The 16,224-nt window shown below is 41.1% G+C and overlaps 1 protein-coding gene across 1 annotated transcript in view; it reads right to left on the bottom strand.

Moving 5' to 3' along the window:
• The window catches only part of UGGT2 (UDP-glucose glycoprotein glucosyltransferase 2), a 94,886-nt gene extending 93,349 nt beyond the window's left edge, over window positions 1-1,537 (bottom strand). Inside the window, exon 1 of the mRNA XM_075089734.1 lies at window positions 1,291-1,537. Within this exon, the coding sequence (XP_074945835.1) occupies window positions 1,291-1,445 (155 nt within the window). The 5' untranslated portion in view covers window positions 1,446-1,537. The remainder of the gene's footprint in view (window positions 1-1,290) is intronic.
• Between the last annotated feature and the right edge of the window lie 14,687 nt (window positions 1,538-16,224).

Below are 16,224 nucleotides of genomic sequence, written 5' to 3' on the forward strand. Positions count from 1 at the left end.
AACATCTCTGTAGCATAAAATACTGAACAGTGGTGCATTTTGGTTAAGAAAGATTTTGAACAAAATACTACCAATCTGAACTCAACAATCAGAGATGGAAAGCAAGCAGGCTATTCTCTGATACAGAAATAAACACAATTTTCCACTTTATTTTTCCACAGGTATTCCAATATACAGTTATAAATAAAATCAATTCAGCAAACAAACTTTATTTAATGTTAGCGTTAGCTAAATATACAAATAAGGACACACACTGTCAGGTTACAGTTTTTAATTAAATTACAGGCTTTTATTGATGACAATGTCTACTTTGCTATGCAGGGGAGGTCCCCAATCTCTGGAACACTTTCAAAGATGGGTTAATCCTTAAAGCATAAAAAGTAACATTTGCTTTATTCCAAATATCATTCTTCCATTTACTGGTAACAACACTTTTTAGTTTTGAGGTTTTTTCTTAAGGGAACATCAGTTGCTTTTCTTCTTCTTTACACCTGCCAAAACGATCTACTTGCTAGCGTGACTGTATTGTTTCCTAATCTTTACTTTGGAAGTTTGCCACTCCTTTGGTTACAGAAGGTTGCAATTCTCCGTTTCATGGGAGTTCTTCAAACAGCAGCAAATAAGTTTAAAAACAAAAGAAACCCACAAACCCCCAACCCCAATTTTAAAGCAGAGTGGCAGAGGAGCCACAAACACATAATACTGGAAAGCATTTTCACTTCCTATTTTGAAATCATGATTACAAGTTAGCAATACCTTTTTAAAAAAAGACATAGTTTACTACTACACCTCCACATCTTCACTAACACCTTTATGCATAATTATTTCATTCATGAGTGAAAGCAAACTAATTAGGGTGAGATAAAGAGATACTGTTACTCAGTGGAAAGTAGGGACCGTGTAGGCTGGCCCATTGCACCTCCTTAACCTAACCTGCAAAACACCCGAGTAGGTTAAATACAAAGCAATTTAAACAGCACACTTAAAACGTGCGGAAGCCTGCCAGCACTACCCGTGACGTTTTGCAGAGGGAGAAAACAGTTAAGCCTTGCCCCAGAGGGGTGCTGTAACACACCCTCTGACAGAGGGAGAGGGGCGAAGCGAAGCCACGCCCCCGTCAGCCCAGCCCGCCCTCAGCCCCCCCAGCGGAGAGAAGGGCAGGGAAGAGCGGGGCCCTCCTTCCTCCCGCCCCCTCAGGAGGCACCACCACCGCCCCCGGCCCCGCGCCGCAGCCGAGAAGGGCAGCAGGGAGAAGGAGGAGGAGGAAGAGGAGGAGGCGGCTGCACGCACCTCGCCTCCAGCAGCAGCGGGGTCGCCGGCCACTTCGCCGCCAGCCGGGCCGTCACGGCCCGGGAGGAGGCTGGAGCCCTGCCGCAATGGGACGGCCGGGCCTGCAGGAGTGTGAGGAGGAGGAGGAGGGCGGCCAGCGGCGGCCAGCCCGCCATGAGGGAGAGGTGAAGGGAGCTCCCCGCAGCCACCGCTACCCGGCACGGTACAGCTCCCGCCGCCCCCTCAGCCTCGGCGTGCGCGCCTCCGCCCCGCCCGCACGGCCCCTGTCCCGCTCCCATTGGCTGCCCTGCGCCCTTGCTATTAGGTTATTGGTCATCCCAGGGACCAATCAGGGGCTGACGCCAAATAAATAGCGGGGCTGTGGGGGCTTGCGCGGTGACACGCGGCGCTGGGGGCGGGTCGTGGGTGTTTCGCGCCTCTGCGCAGGCGCGGGAGCAGCGTTAGTGCCGCCTCTCCCCGTCCTTTAGGGGATGAGGGTGGTGTTGCGTCGTTGACGTTATTTTCTTCGTTTACGGGTTGTTTTATAAGCGTGGGTGCCGTGTGGGGTACCTTCGGGTTTCCCTTGTGGGGCCCTGCCTCGCTTCTGGGCCGTGGGCGCTGTGGGGGGTAGCGGCTGCTCGCAGCTGAGGGGAGGCAGGGCAGTGCCATCCCGGAGCCGGGGCAACGGCTGCCTTCCCTGACGGCCCCCAGATTCCCAGGTGCCTGTCCTAGTGCTTAGCCCTGAATGTTTGTTCGGCTAAAAATAGTAGCTAGGAACTCAGTAATGAGTAGCTTCATAAAGGATATATATGCCCATTCATATATACATGGTACAGGAAGAGGGAATTACTTAAACTTTTTCCCCCCTCAAAGTTCTCCAAACCAATTTCTATTTTGAGATGTGTTCTGTCTCCTACCAACGTAACTCTTTCCTAGATTTTGAAATATCACTAGTTAATTGCACTCTCTCCCGTAGGAGAAAGTAGGAAAAACTAACCTAAAAGGGCCGGTGGAAGTGCTTCTGAAGCAGTATCGTGCAATGTGAATATGGAGCAGCTCTGAGCAGCTGTTTACTGGGGGAAGGATCCTCCAGCTGTATTAAAAAATAGAAGGTATAGCCTTTTCCAAGGAAAATATGACTCACAAAACATGGAACTTGAAGTTGAAACATGGAACATCTCACTCTGCGTGCACCTTTATTTTGCTAACGGTCACCTACTGACTGTTGCAAGCTGCTGTGTGGCTGGCAGGAGCCAGCTGGGGCCTTAGTCAAGGGAGCAGGCTGTGGACTGTAGAGTTTGGTTTGTTAGTGCTCAGGGCTGGTCAGTACATCATCATACATCCAACTGAAAGGAATCTGATTGCCAGATGTGCTCAAACTATGGTACAGAAACTGTCCAAACAAAACGACTGCACTTCCATCCTGCTGGGTCTTTATCATCCAAAAGTATGATAAAGACTTCCCTGAGGGTCATTCATATGTAAATTCAGTCTGGGGCCCTTGTGTTTGATCTTTTTTGGACTTATTCCCACAAACTTGTGCTGTTACAAGACCTCAGATAATTTTCAGGTACCACTGTGACACATCAGTGATGCCCACTTTAATGTAAATCAGTTGATTTAAATAACCTTATATAAGACTGGTAGTAAAGTCTTTGTATACCTCCACAGAAATAATCAAAAGCACAGAAGTATGTCTATTGGATCATGGGTAAGGCCATTAGAAATAACAAAATTTGTCATCTTTTATATGGAGAAAGACTGTGATGTACTGTCTGAGCAGCTTTTTTCTTTTATACTGACAGTTCAGAAGCTGCTGCTGCTAGTGGGGCCGACATGGTCAGAGCAGTGTACTGGTAAATTTAGGCCCCTTGTTTTTTATGCTAGTAACCTATGTATGTGGCCAAACTCTTGCTCCATAGAAAGTAGAAAAACGTGTGATGAACTGATAAAAGGCACTTCCACCACTCCCTAGAAAAGTTCAAAATTCATTTGATGGACTTCGTAGAACTCACTTGTTCTGCACAGAATAGGCTATAGCTACTTTATATTGAGCATCTATCAAAAAAAAAAACCGAAACAGACCCAACAATCCTTTTATGGTTAAAGGAATTACTAGGGAGTTGCTTTTTGCTGTTTCTTCAGCCAAAACTGAAATTTACTGAGCACATTCCGGGTGTACGTACATTTACCATGCATTTTTCGTAACTCCATGCAGCACTATGCATTTGGGATGATGGATGCATCTACCTTACCCTAATCTATCAACTGCTTTTCTATATAAAGTTGCTATATTACATTTGGGTTGATATTGATGTTGAAGAGGCTGCTATTGTTGCTTAAATGTGAATTCTTAATAGCTTGTACTTGCTTCATCTTGAGCTATGACAATTTATGATTTGCCATACGAAAAGATAAATAAAAGTTTATTGCCACTGGTTACGGAAATACAACTGGCTTTGAATTCAGCAGCAAGATAAAGTAGTAGCTCTGAATCAAAGGTCAGATAATTAATCTGTGGTGAACTACAGAAAATTGTTTGTCCAGTTTTTATCCTTTCTGCTTAGATTCAGAGATCTCCATGAGGCAGAAAGAATCTCCCTGCCAAGACATCTCTCCCTTTCCCATTTTGGATTACTGTTTTTTAGGTGCTTAAAATTTAGGCTCATAGATAGGCTGCATGAAGTTGGAAGGGCCCTTGGGAGGTCTGTAGTCCAACCTCCTGCTCAGAGCAGGGTCAGCTCTGAGGTCCAGTCAAGTCCTGAGAAAATCGAATGCTAGCACCTGCACAACCTCTCTGGGCAGCCTGATCCATTGCTTAAGAGGCAGTTCTGATTGCTCCTCAGAAAGAAATACATTACCTTCCTTACAAAAGCTGTTGCATATTTATCCATCTTCCCTTTCCTTGGTATCTTAGCTACATTCTAGCCACAAAGAGCCAATACACACTTTTCAAAAATCTATTTCTTTATATCTGGACAAATGCAGATTTTAATCTTTTAAGCAGTGTGCAAGCCTAGAAGATGGCGAGCAGACTCAATCTTCATTTCTACAGCAGATTTTTATGTAATTAGGTATTCCAAATAACACTTGGCCGTTTCTGTACGTACATTCCATATATATGTGAGAAAACGCGTTAGTTCTCTGAAACCATTTTTCAGCAGAACAGAAAAACAATTACAGCAAATTTAAAAAATTATTCATATCACAGCTGTGCAAATAAGAATTGATTATCATAGCTCTTTCAGTGTGAATAGAGGAAGTGATTAATGAAGACTTCTCAGTAAGATGCAAATGTTTTATAGTGTAAGTCATAGTGAGCTATGTCTATTTAATAGAAACAGTAGCAATAAGTGAATATAAGTTGAGCTTCATCAGCGTATTCAGCTAGCTGAAAATAAAACTTTATTTTTTAATGGATTGAAAACAATTTTGAAGCTGAAAGGCTCCCTTTCTCCCTAACTTGGAGGTAATGTACACATCAAACACAAGTCAAAAGATATACCCATTATCTGGTTATTAATCGACAACCTCCTGAGCAGTAGCTCATGGCATCCTTTTATCTTGCTGCAAGATTGCAGGCTGTTCTCTTCAGAACCTGTCAATGTCAGTCTTATGTCAGGCATCTGAGGTGTTTCCCTGAAGAGATACAGGATGCTCTTCGTCCGTTCTGTTGAAAATAAAGACTAACCTGGGTTATTTGATTAGCATATCTCAGTATAGTGGCATTATGTAATAAACAATGCAAAATATATTTTATAGTCTGTTAGCTCTTATTTTGATTTACAGGGACAAGCAAGAGAAAGAAAAATTGAGGCAGAAGTAACGTACGCCTGGTTTCAACAGCTCACAGAAGCTGCTCAGTGGCAACTTTCTGGCAATCGGAAAATGCGCTGCTTTGCTATGCCTACACATGCAGCTGCAGTGGCAGCAATGGCTCTCCTCCAGTATGCTGCTCTTTCCAACTTTTATTAAAAAAGAGAAGAAACCAAAGCAACGTTTTGCTTTGTAAAATAAACACAGAGTTACAGCTTCTTATTTAAAATGACCCACCTCAGAAATGTAAATATACTTCCCAGGCCAGATCAACAGCTTTCCTATGAATTTCTGGGTGTGTCTGGACTGCGTAGTGGAGGACAGTGAAGTGTGGCCGTGATGGGGACTGTAGCACCATGTGGAAATACCAGCTCAAGTTCATGAGCAATGCCACTGCTCTGCTGTGCCAACAGGACAGTCTGGTTGTATCGATTCCTGAACGGTACTGGCTCCTGCCATGCCAAATCTGAGCCACTAACTGTACCGAAGGATAAAAAGAGGGCTTATCTTTAACACCAGGATTTTCTGAGTCTGACTATGCTAAATCTTAGCTTACTGGATCAAGCTCATCATGTGACATGAGTTGGCACTTCTGATGCCAACCATCAACTAACAGTCCTGGTTGTTAACTGGCATGCGCTCATGATTATTCTCTTATTTACAGAACCCTCTTAGCTTCTCAGGTGTTGAAAAAAAGAATGTTTTTCCTTCTTTCCCTAATTGTAACTTGTGAACCTGTCTACATACTCAGTGAAAGGTGATACACGAGTGGTACAAAAATGGGCCTAAAATGTGCAATAAGGCTATTAAATCATCACTGTTAATGATTCAAATAATAGCCACATACTTGTAGTTTAGATATGGTTTGTCACATGCAAATCTTTGGGAGATTATAACTTCAGTAGATGATGGCATATTTACAAATAAAAAGTCCCAAGCTGAGTATTTTTACATTAATTCATAAGCTGATATGTGCAATGAAGTGCCTCAGGGCAATTCTGACCACGTGGTACAACAGCAGCATCAGAAAAGGCTTTAGTGTGAAGGTACGGGCCTGCTCACTGAGGAAATACAATATTTCCCAGAACAGAGGAGTAGGCTTTGACTTTTAGGCCTATCACGTATGAATCAAAAGGTGCTATTGCTATATGCAAGGTGGAAAATATAAAGATAAGATACCTGTACAACAAAGTATACAAGTGATTTTTCCTTTTTAGTCAGATCAGTAAGCCGAGCTCTGAATCCTTTCCAGGATACCTTAGAAAACACAAGATAAGTTGGAAAATTAGCCAGTGAGCCCTGAATGTGCCCTCAGCAAAGGCACCTTTGACAGAAGTGAGGACTGCAGAATCACGACATACCATCTACTTAAAGCCAAGTGCAGTTTTTCTTTGAAGAAACTATTCTATCCTTTCTAAACTGGTTCAGAACTGCAATTGTATTTTCACCTGTGCAGCTTTATGTATAGACCACACTGCCCAGAATCCTCGAGTGAAGGCGTATGCTGGGAGGCAGGGCTGTTTGACACAGCAGCTCCTGGCTCCGAATGAATTCCAGACTTGGCAGGAGCAAGGAACCACTGCCACGGGAGGAGGTGCATGCTCCTGAAGATGTGACTTCTGCAGTAACTCCCTGTTCCCAGCTGTGCGCGGAGCCGTGTCCAGGCCGCAGCAGAGGCCAAGCGCTGGGACAGGCTGCGTGTGGCTGAGCAGCCGCACGAGAGATCTTTTGTCTTTGGGAAAGGCATCCTTCGCTTCCCACTGAAATACTTGCCTCTAATGCAGGACAGAAAGATACAACGTACTTCTTAAAAGGACGCTCACCTCTGCATTGTGGTGTTCTAATTCCCAGGCTGGTTTCAGAGAGTGGTGACACTTAGGATCACACCCTGTCTTTCGTGTGGCTGTGACTCTTGAGTGGACAAAGCGCTGAGCAACCTGAGGTAACTTTGAAGCTGCTCCTGCTTTATGTACAAGAGAACAAGATGACCTCCAGCACGCTCTTCCAACCTCAATTATTCTGTGACACTTAAGTGTAATTTATTTTAATTAAAGCTTTGTGTAGCTAAAGCGAAACAGAGCAAGCCATGCTGCTTTATTGTGTGAAGTACAATGGATTTGTTTCCAGTGGAACAAATTCCAATGCTGCTTTTCAGATTTTGCTATGTCCCTTCTTGTCTGTCTATCATTTTGGTAATGCTAGTAGCAAACTAGGAGCTAGGCTTCTTGCCTGTCAGGGCTCATTTCAGCTCACTTCCCAAATGTGGAAAAGAATACTTATGGACAAGTCATCTAAAGCTATTCCTTCCAATAATTTATGCTGAATGTCTTTAGAGGGAACATAGAAGTATTACACTTGAACGATGCAAATTAATATTTTATGTCCTTTTCAGTTAATCTGAGTATATAAAATTTTCAATTTTTATGATTTATACACAAAGCTAATTACAATCCATTGTGAAGACAGCTTTAAAAATCAATGTAAAAAATAACAGTTACACATAAATGAAAGAGAAGCAAAAAGTGCAGCCACAAGCTATTACACATATAATGAAAATGGATTTATTGCTCAAGCCTTTTATTACCTTCTATTATTAAACCATTAAGAAGGTCCCTTAAGTTTAATCCAAACTGCAAAAGACACATTCACATGCACATATATATGATATTCCAGGCAAATATATACTAAAGGAACATTGTGAGAATTAAAGCTCCCAGAAGAAAATTACAAATTATAATTCCCACATCTCTGAAGTCAGCATGATGTATCTGTCAATAAGTTATTTCAAATGTTCATAAACTGTGGAAAAGTCAGGAGTTACAGTTTTTTAGCAGTGGAACATACAGATATAAATTCAATCCTAGGTTTGTAGTAGCCCGGTGCGTTTCTGGTTCCCATGGCACTAGCCACTCAACAGTCCAAGGAAGTACAGTCCTGGAGAAATAATGGGGCGCTGAACACTAATGTAACTGCACAGTTGTGGTTTATATCTGTATGTGAAGAATTCAAATATGCATATTTCTGGAGCTTTGCACCTGTGTATTGAAGTGATTGCACGTAATTAGAAATGTGATTATCAAATATGTTTTCACATACCGCATATAATTAGACATACAGAAACACACTACATTTAGAATATTTTAATGTAGATAAACTTTGAGGGCAAAAATGAAGTGTTATTAACGAAATGCAAATTGTTTAACCCCTAACGTGCTAGGTGCTGCTAATGGTACCTCCTGTATCCTTCTGTTGGTAGAGGGATTCCCAGCTGTGCCAGGTTACCGCAGTGGTGAGGTAAGAGCCAGTGGGATGCACTGTGCAGGCCCTTTGACACCTCCCTAGTGCTGCTGGGGCAGTGATGTGCAGTTCCAGGCTATGGGATGCTGAAGACGCAGGAAGAAAAGGAGGGCTTAATGTGTTAACGCTAGATGCATGCTGTCTTGATACATACTCTTTTGAATATCTTTGTCACTAAAATAAAATGGTTGTCCGTCTAGACAGATATTTGGCTAACTTCGAAGATTATACACAGGTATACATGGTAATCACCTATAACTAATATCTAATCTTAAACTAAGGGAAAACCATGTTTATCTATTAGTTTGTAATAAAGCTAGGTTTCTGACTGGAAATGTTGGCCTTATTTCAGTGTTCCATTATTCTTTGATCATGACTTCCTAGGTTAAATGAAGTTAAATCAGAAATATGCTGCCTGTACTGGCTATTCACATTTGTTAACTGCTGTTCGTACTATAATTTTAATAACTCTGACAGTTATCATAAACACTTTACTGTATTAGGCTGATATACTTAGGCCTTCTGAAAGGATTAAGGTTAAAAGATAGGTCTATTCTATGATACTAAAAAATGAAAAATGAAATCCTGCCTGCTAGAGGCCCCAGCAAACTCTTCCAGAAGAGACTTGCTAAAAGTCCTTCCAAAAGAAAGCGTAAGCTCCCATTTTCTCCATGGTTTTGCTATAAACTCAGGGTTCTCAAACACTTTTTTGAAGGAATGCAATTAGAAAATCTCTGGACAACTTGTATCCTACTATTTCTTAGCAGTTGGGAGAGGGGTTGATAATTATGTTAAAAACATCTCTAGAAAGGCTTTACAGCATATGAATTTTTGTGTTATAATCATAAACCTCAATTAAAAATATTTTAATGGCTGTTAATTCCCAGTTATGCTTGCACATAGCCACAGATCAGTGTGCAGGGCTGCTAATTGTTTTACAGATGAAATTCTGATATTTCACTCACCATCAGTGGCCTGCAAGCCACAATGTGACTACACTGCTGTGGGCCACTTTCATCTTCTCTTACCAGCGCAGTTCTTATTCTACTTCAGCTTTCCTTCTGCCACAAAATTATGGTGGCAGTTTGTAGGTATGTGTTTTTCCTCACTAAACTGCTTCAACTTCAGGTGCCCCTAGACCCCTTGTCCAAACAAGCTGCTTTGACCAACCTGTATTTTGATCTCCTTTTCTGCCAGCCGGAGAATTATTCCTTCATCTTTTGCTGATTCTTAATCCAAACAAACATTCAAGCAATCTTCACCTCAGTTCTCTCTCTGAATTTACAGTTTATTCATCTCAAACCTGTCACAGTATAGAACAATTTTTCTTCCCTTTCATATTTCTTACCTAGTCATTGGTCTGTCACAGACTGCAAGGCCAACAGATCCTTCCCTCTGCTGAGGGTATCTTTGACATTTGCTGCCACAATTTGCCGTTACAGGTTAAAATTCCCAGTTCTTATATGGCAATTACAGTTCCTAGCACAGTTTAATCCAAGACCATAAGATAAATTAGTGCTGGAGGCAGATGTCTCAAACCAAGACTTCAAACTGAGTATGAGTAGCTAACCCGTCGTCTACAGTACAAGTAACTTTTCTGCACTGTAACTTTTGTAGGTCAGCCAGATTTGAGGTAATAAGGGTAGTTCCACTGCAGCCTCATCTGTGAAATAACTTAGATCCCTTCATAATTAAACCTGCATTCCTCTCAGCATTTTCCAGAAGCCCAGCTGAACTTTTAACTGATGACAGGATTGATATTCACTGATCTCGGTAGGATAATTTAGAGAATAAACATTACTATTCATAAATTTTATGAATACACAAAAGGACAACATTAAATCTTTGTATGGCTGTACTTTAGGGAAGAATCACTGCTTAGGTGATTCTTAGGTGCCTTTAGGTGCTTACAGAACGACAGGTGAATAAGAAAGAGTTAAGAAAAATCCCCAAACAAGAGCCTCAGAAAAGGCTGAATTGTTATAAAAACTGTTGCAGCACATAAAAAAAGTGCAGTTCTTGAATTCAAAGTATCCAGGTCGGCTGAAATGAATCCAAGAAAGGTCTAGTAAGAAATAGTGGCAACCGAGAAAGCGATAACGGTTCTGAACCTGCTGTGATTTTCAGTAAAGAGTTGGAGGTCAGTTATAAAAGAAAGGTTCAGATTTGCAGACAGCTGTGAAAGCCAGATAGGGGTGCTAGAAGTTGAGCCTGATCTACCATTTGCAAGGCTTTTCTCCATTTTCCATCTGTATCCCACAGAGATCAGGTGAAAGAGATGAAAGAGTCTGAGATCAAATACTACAGAAATAATTTTTTCCATCTTGGAGAGGGAAACTTCTTGGAAGATTTTTTGTTGTTGCTATTGAGGCTTTTTGTTTTGTTTTGATTTTTTGCTTTTGTGGGTTTTTTTAATACATCACATCCCAAAGGCTGAAAAGATGAACAAAAAAAGGAGCGAGGGGAGGCCTAGTGGATCATTTCTAATATTATTACTTCTGATTTCTTTCTCAGAAGGCACTAAGGTTTCTAGACTTCATACAAAGTCATGATGGGGATTTGGATGAAGTTAGAATGTGTCTATCCATAGCACATCTGAAAGTCAGTCCTGAAGAAAAAGACAAGATACAGCCAGAACAACTTTGAAAACCATAGTGATTCGGTTTCTAGACACAAGCAGAGGTGCTCAAGGTAAGCTGCTGGTGGGATAAGTTATGTTCGATGGGCACTTGCAGATTAAGATCACCTGAAAGGAAGCAAAAGGTTTTTGTCTAATGGTAGGAGGAAGAAAATACTGCTATGATGCATATCACCAGGTGGCAGTGTTACACAGCCTTGCAACTCCTATATGTTACCATATGAGACATTTTGGGGTCTTGGGAGGAATATTGATAGGGATATATATTAGGTTTTGCTAGGCAGAAGGAAGCATGTAGCAGTTTCAGAAGAGACAGATCTCTCTCTGCATTGATCTCCCTGATCAGAGTCAATTCTTGGGAGGAAGTTACAATCTGGGAACTTGGGCATTGACTTGGACGTCTTAATCTTTAAACGAGGGAATTTATTACATGCTGTTAGACTGTTCTTTACTGGGAAAAACAAAAGACCAGATGCAAGCGTAGTAGCATCCTTCACACGATTGACAGTGACTGAGTCTGTAGCATTTCTGCTTGTACCCGAATCTGAAAAAATAAATGTGGATGTGGTACAGATGACATCTTTGATTGGTACTAAGTCCACAAAAGCTGCTCTACACTCTAGAGTTTGTATCATAAATATTGCAGGATTCAGAAGGCTGAGGGCTGGAAGGAATGTGTGTAAGTACGTCTAAGTTTTTCTGTGTGCAGAATGGAAATGGGAGAGCAATTTTCTGTGTCTGTCCTGCTAAATGCTTCCCTCAGGCTGTCTTCACATTGCAAATTCCAGTTGTAGAGAGCATGCACAAACAGCCCTACATTTAGTTTCTTTGGGATTACAAAAAACCACCTTGCATTTCATATTCTCTGCCTTCTCACTTTGACGCAGAACCAGCATTTGATGCCCGCCAGTCATTTGATATTGCAGCCCTGCAATAACTGGAATATTTGTAACTCCACTCGAAGTATCTTCCCACTCATCCACTCCGCCCGGCCATACTGTGAAGCTGCATACATCTTTTCAACGGCAGCAGCAGCCACAGGCTCTTTGGCTAATTTGCAGCCACAGGTTATGCCTCGCGTCCTCCTTGCTACAGTTCTGATTATTATATCTGGATACCAGTGGGGCTCACCGTTGCTTGTCCCTGGTGCCACCCCATTCTCTAGGCAGTGGACTCAAGTAAGCCCCATATGTGGTTCTGCATGCCAGAGATTTTCTCTGCTAGCTAACGTGTGTAACTTCAGCATGAGTTTTGTAAGGTCAGTTGGCTATGCCACAGTACAAAAGGCAAGAGAGGACACAGATTTTCTTTCCTTAAATTAAAAACTGCAAATGCTCAGAGGTATTGTCTACATTACTAAACACTTCCAGGATCTTTGTTGGTTACTGAGGCCAAAGAGCATGATGTGCTCTGACCTCCATTGAAGCTGTAATCTCACTGACTGGATGCTGGTTGGAAACAATTTCCAGAATGGTTTGACTCCCTGACTATGTCCAGGAGTTGTCTGGCAGAGTGCTATTTGGTACATGCCTGAAAATAGAGCATTTTCTCATTCTTTGCTCTGATAGATGTCCATGTTGCAAAGCCCACGAATGATCCAAGGTGGTGATTCATTTGATACATGCTGTGAATCTGAGGACTGGCTGCAATGGCACAAGAACAAAAGATGGTCAAGCTTATGTGGTAGAAAGGAGACCTGCCTATAAATATCCTTTTGGCATTGATCTGAAAAATCTAGCTCAAAGTTTTCAGAAATGTTACTTTTTTCAGGAAACTATCTTCCCAACAACTCTAACTTAAAAAACAAAGAAACAAAACCAATATTGTAGTATTTCTATGAGCAGTTATATGGTTTTAAATAAGAGAAAAAAGTAGAATGCTGGAAGTTATTTAAGATGCTCCAGTTGTCCTAGGTCAGTGTCTTACCTGGGTGGAAGTATGAATATTCAAAGAAGAATATAGCTGATGCTTTCTCTCATAAGGAAAACATGCAGTAATATGTAAGGAATGACTTGCAGAAGCTACTGCTAGTAGACCGGCACGTGAGAGACATTGGCTGAAAACATTGCTTCTATATTGGCTGGGTTCTAACGGAAATAAAAGGGGGTCAGAGGTTTTATAAAGCCATTACATCCAGAGAAAGAATGGCAAGCAGGAGAAGTGAAAATTAGCAAGCCTCGTAATGAATTGCAGCTTTACAAGATGGGCTGGTGACGGTATGATGCATAAATTGCTTTAAAAGGAAGAATAGAGCACTCGGTGTGCCATTGGAATAGAAGGTTCAGTAAGAGCACATACTAAAATCTAATCTGATAAAAATAATGGGGGTTTATACCAGAAGCCTTGGAACAAATTAATCCCAGAGAGATGACTGAAGTTAGCATGAGTTTATTAATTTAACAGTTTTTATCCTTGTGACAAGGTAGACACGTGGGACTACAATGAAAAATTGGTATATTGGAAATCTCAACTGGCTACAAGCGTTAAAACAGCTCAGGTCAAGCGGTGATAAATAATTTAAAGAAACCAGTGTGAGGTAGGTGTCGCTTTAATTTTACATTAACAGATCTATTAGGTGTTAACCTTGTCAGACAGGTAATTGCTAAATGAAATCATACTTTTGTACCTTTGCTTCATAATATCATTTGCTTACTCATACATTGGGTACAAACCTCGACGTTGGCACTGAGGCTGCTTCATGTGCCGGTTCCTTCAGACTAGCAAATATTGTATTGACCTTTAAAATAAACAGTAAGTGTGCCAATTTTTATTTTTAGCAGCTCGGAAAATGTGTTGTGTGTTAACCTCAGAAGTGGCAAGGAGAAGGGACATACTGTCTTGGAATTCTAAAATAATCTTGTGTATACACTTTCACATTTTCAGCACATCTCTGGTAGAAATGACGCTAGGGCTGGCACGTAAATTTTAACAGGTGAGGGTAGTCTACCTGAAATTGTTACGAGGAATAGGTCATTTCAGGATTATATTATTTGAATGCTTGGTGAACTCTGAGCTATATGCTGACAGCATAGGCTCTTGGAGAATTGTTACGTTATAAATAAGAGAATCCTAAGTCTCACTTGCAATTGTTTTATTTTGAAATCCACAGAAACTACATTCATTTTGTAATAGTATCTCTCACATAGCTCGTAACTGACCTTGGATTCTCCTTGTAGTTAAACTCTCATTGGAGATTTACAGATGAGTTATATTTGAAAGGGAAAATACTGGGATTGAAAACAGTGTGTGCAATTTTTAGGGCTTTATTTTGAACCCAGTTGTGTTCCCATTAAATCAGTGGAAACGTGACCGTGTTCAAAATGACCCTTATCATCACTTCACTGACGCTAACGAGTTGCAGCCATTGACTTCTAAAGAATCTAACTGATTTTATTAAAGCTTAATCCCACAGGGGTCTGCATGGTAACATGGACCTCTATAAAGAGGACATAAAATACTGCCAAATGAAAACGCTGTGTCCTCCGTGTAGGGATACTTAGCCTCCACTAGCTATCGTGAGATGCAGGTTCACTCTGGAGACGCCAACTCTCATTCAAACCAGGGCTGCATTCAGTATAGCGTGGGGTGTAACTGCACACCCCGTATGCGGTTGGGAAGAACTGGGTGGTGGCTGCATGTGCCATGGGTTGTGACTCTACATAAAGCATGGTCCGCAAACCGTCATTAAGAATATTAAAATTCATAAGTAAAAGCCTGTCTTTGAAAGCTGCATAAACACATTAATTTGTGTGGGTCTGCAAGTACTTTTTGCTCATTTCAGAAAAATGAGAGCTTTGTGAAAGTCAAGTTTTTCATCTAAACCTCGTTATAAATATTTTTGCTTCTCTTGCACATCCTTTCTGTCCCAGAAAAAACACTTTTGCTGGTCTTCACAAATCAGTAACTGTCTTAAATGAGTTTAAATAAATAAATAAGAATTTTAAATTTAATGGAAATTCACAATTTCTCTGTTTAGTAAATTTAGCTTTGATCTCCTTTTCACGGAGATGAAGGTACAGTGTCAACGATCTTGTATTTAATGACAAAATCTTAAATTATAATAGCATGCCTGTAACTTACTAAAAGCATTATGAGGGATACTTCAGTCTAAATGCTTTAGCGGTGCTTTTATTCCAAATACGAATTTAACCACACAAGCCTTACTAATGCTATTCTGTTACCGAAACAAGGCTGTATTTAATGTTGCTTCTTTTTGGTTTTGATGGTTACTTGTTAAGTAATGGATAGGCTGAGGAGAGAACAAAATGCTTCTGTATCTTACATTTATAAATATTTACATTCCTCTAGGCTAGGCTTCCTGTCAGCTCCTAAAAGAGAGAGGTTAGAAGGCAGCCTCATTAAGCCTGCACTTGGGAAGCACAGGGAGTCTGAAAGCAGGTGAGCACGGTGGTGGGCAAAGCAGAGAAGAGAGCCAGGTCTCTCTAGAGAGAACATGGGTGCTCTGCTTCTTTTGCTGGCAAAGAACAAGGGATTTTCCAAGACAAAAATGCTGCTTTCCACTTTGGTAAGGGTGCACACCTCTTGTCATTACGGGAAGAAGACTGAACAGGTTTGTTTGACACCAGACCCACATTTTCTTGTGCCAGAGGATGGAGGGATCGGGCTTCCAGGGCTGTGGTGTGTGGTTGTACAAGGACGCATTTCATGTAACCTATGAAACATGGGCTACATTATAGGTTTTCCTTATGAAATGTCACTGAAGATAAAATGCATCTCTTTTGATGTCTTGGCAAGACCCGAGAATTTGCTCCTCTAAACTTTTACCAGCTTAATATTCAGACAGTGCAGTGGGACCGTGGAAATGTGTTTGAAGTCGGGTGGCGTATGCCATTGTTCTTGTGTTAGCAACTTCTGGAACATCTCACAATGTTTAGAGTTTTAACTCCTTTTGTTTAGAACAATTTTTTGGTAATTTCTATTATTTCTGGCAAGCTTTAATGCCAGCTGATACCCTCTTCCAAGAGTCCAAATATTCTTACTTCCCATAAAAAAATCTTGTTTAAAATACATTTGTCTAACTATTTTTTTTAAGTTCTAAAGTTAAATGGTCCCATGGGAAGGCACTACTCTTCTGTTATCAGCCTTCCGGAGGTGAAGTTGTCTTTAGAGTTGAGCAAGAAAGTTGCTTTAGCACTGCCAGAGATCTAATTAACCCCTCAGTAAATAAAGACATTCTGTAATTA

Source organism: Phalacrocorax aristotelis, chromosome 1 (assembly GCF_949628215.1).
Source record: "Phalacrocorax aristotelis chromosome 1, bGulAri2.1, whole genome shotgun sequence".
Classification (NCBI taxonomy): domain Eukaryota; kingdom Metazoa; phylum Chordata; class Aves; order Suliformes; family Phalacrocoracidae; genus Phalacrocorax; species Phalacrocorax aristotelis.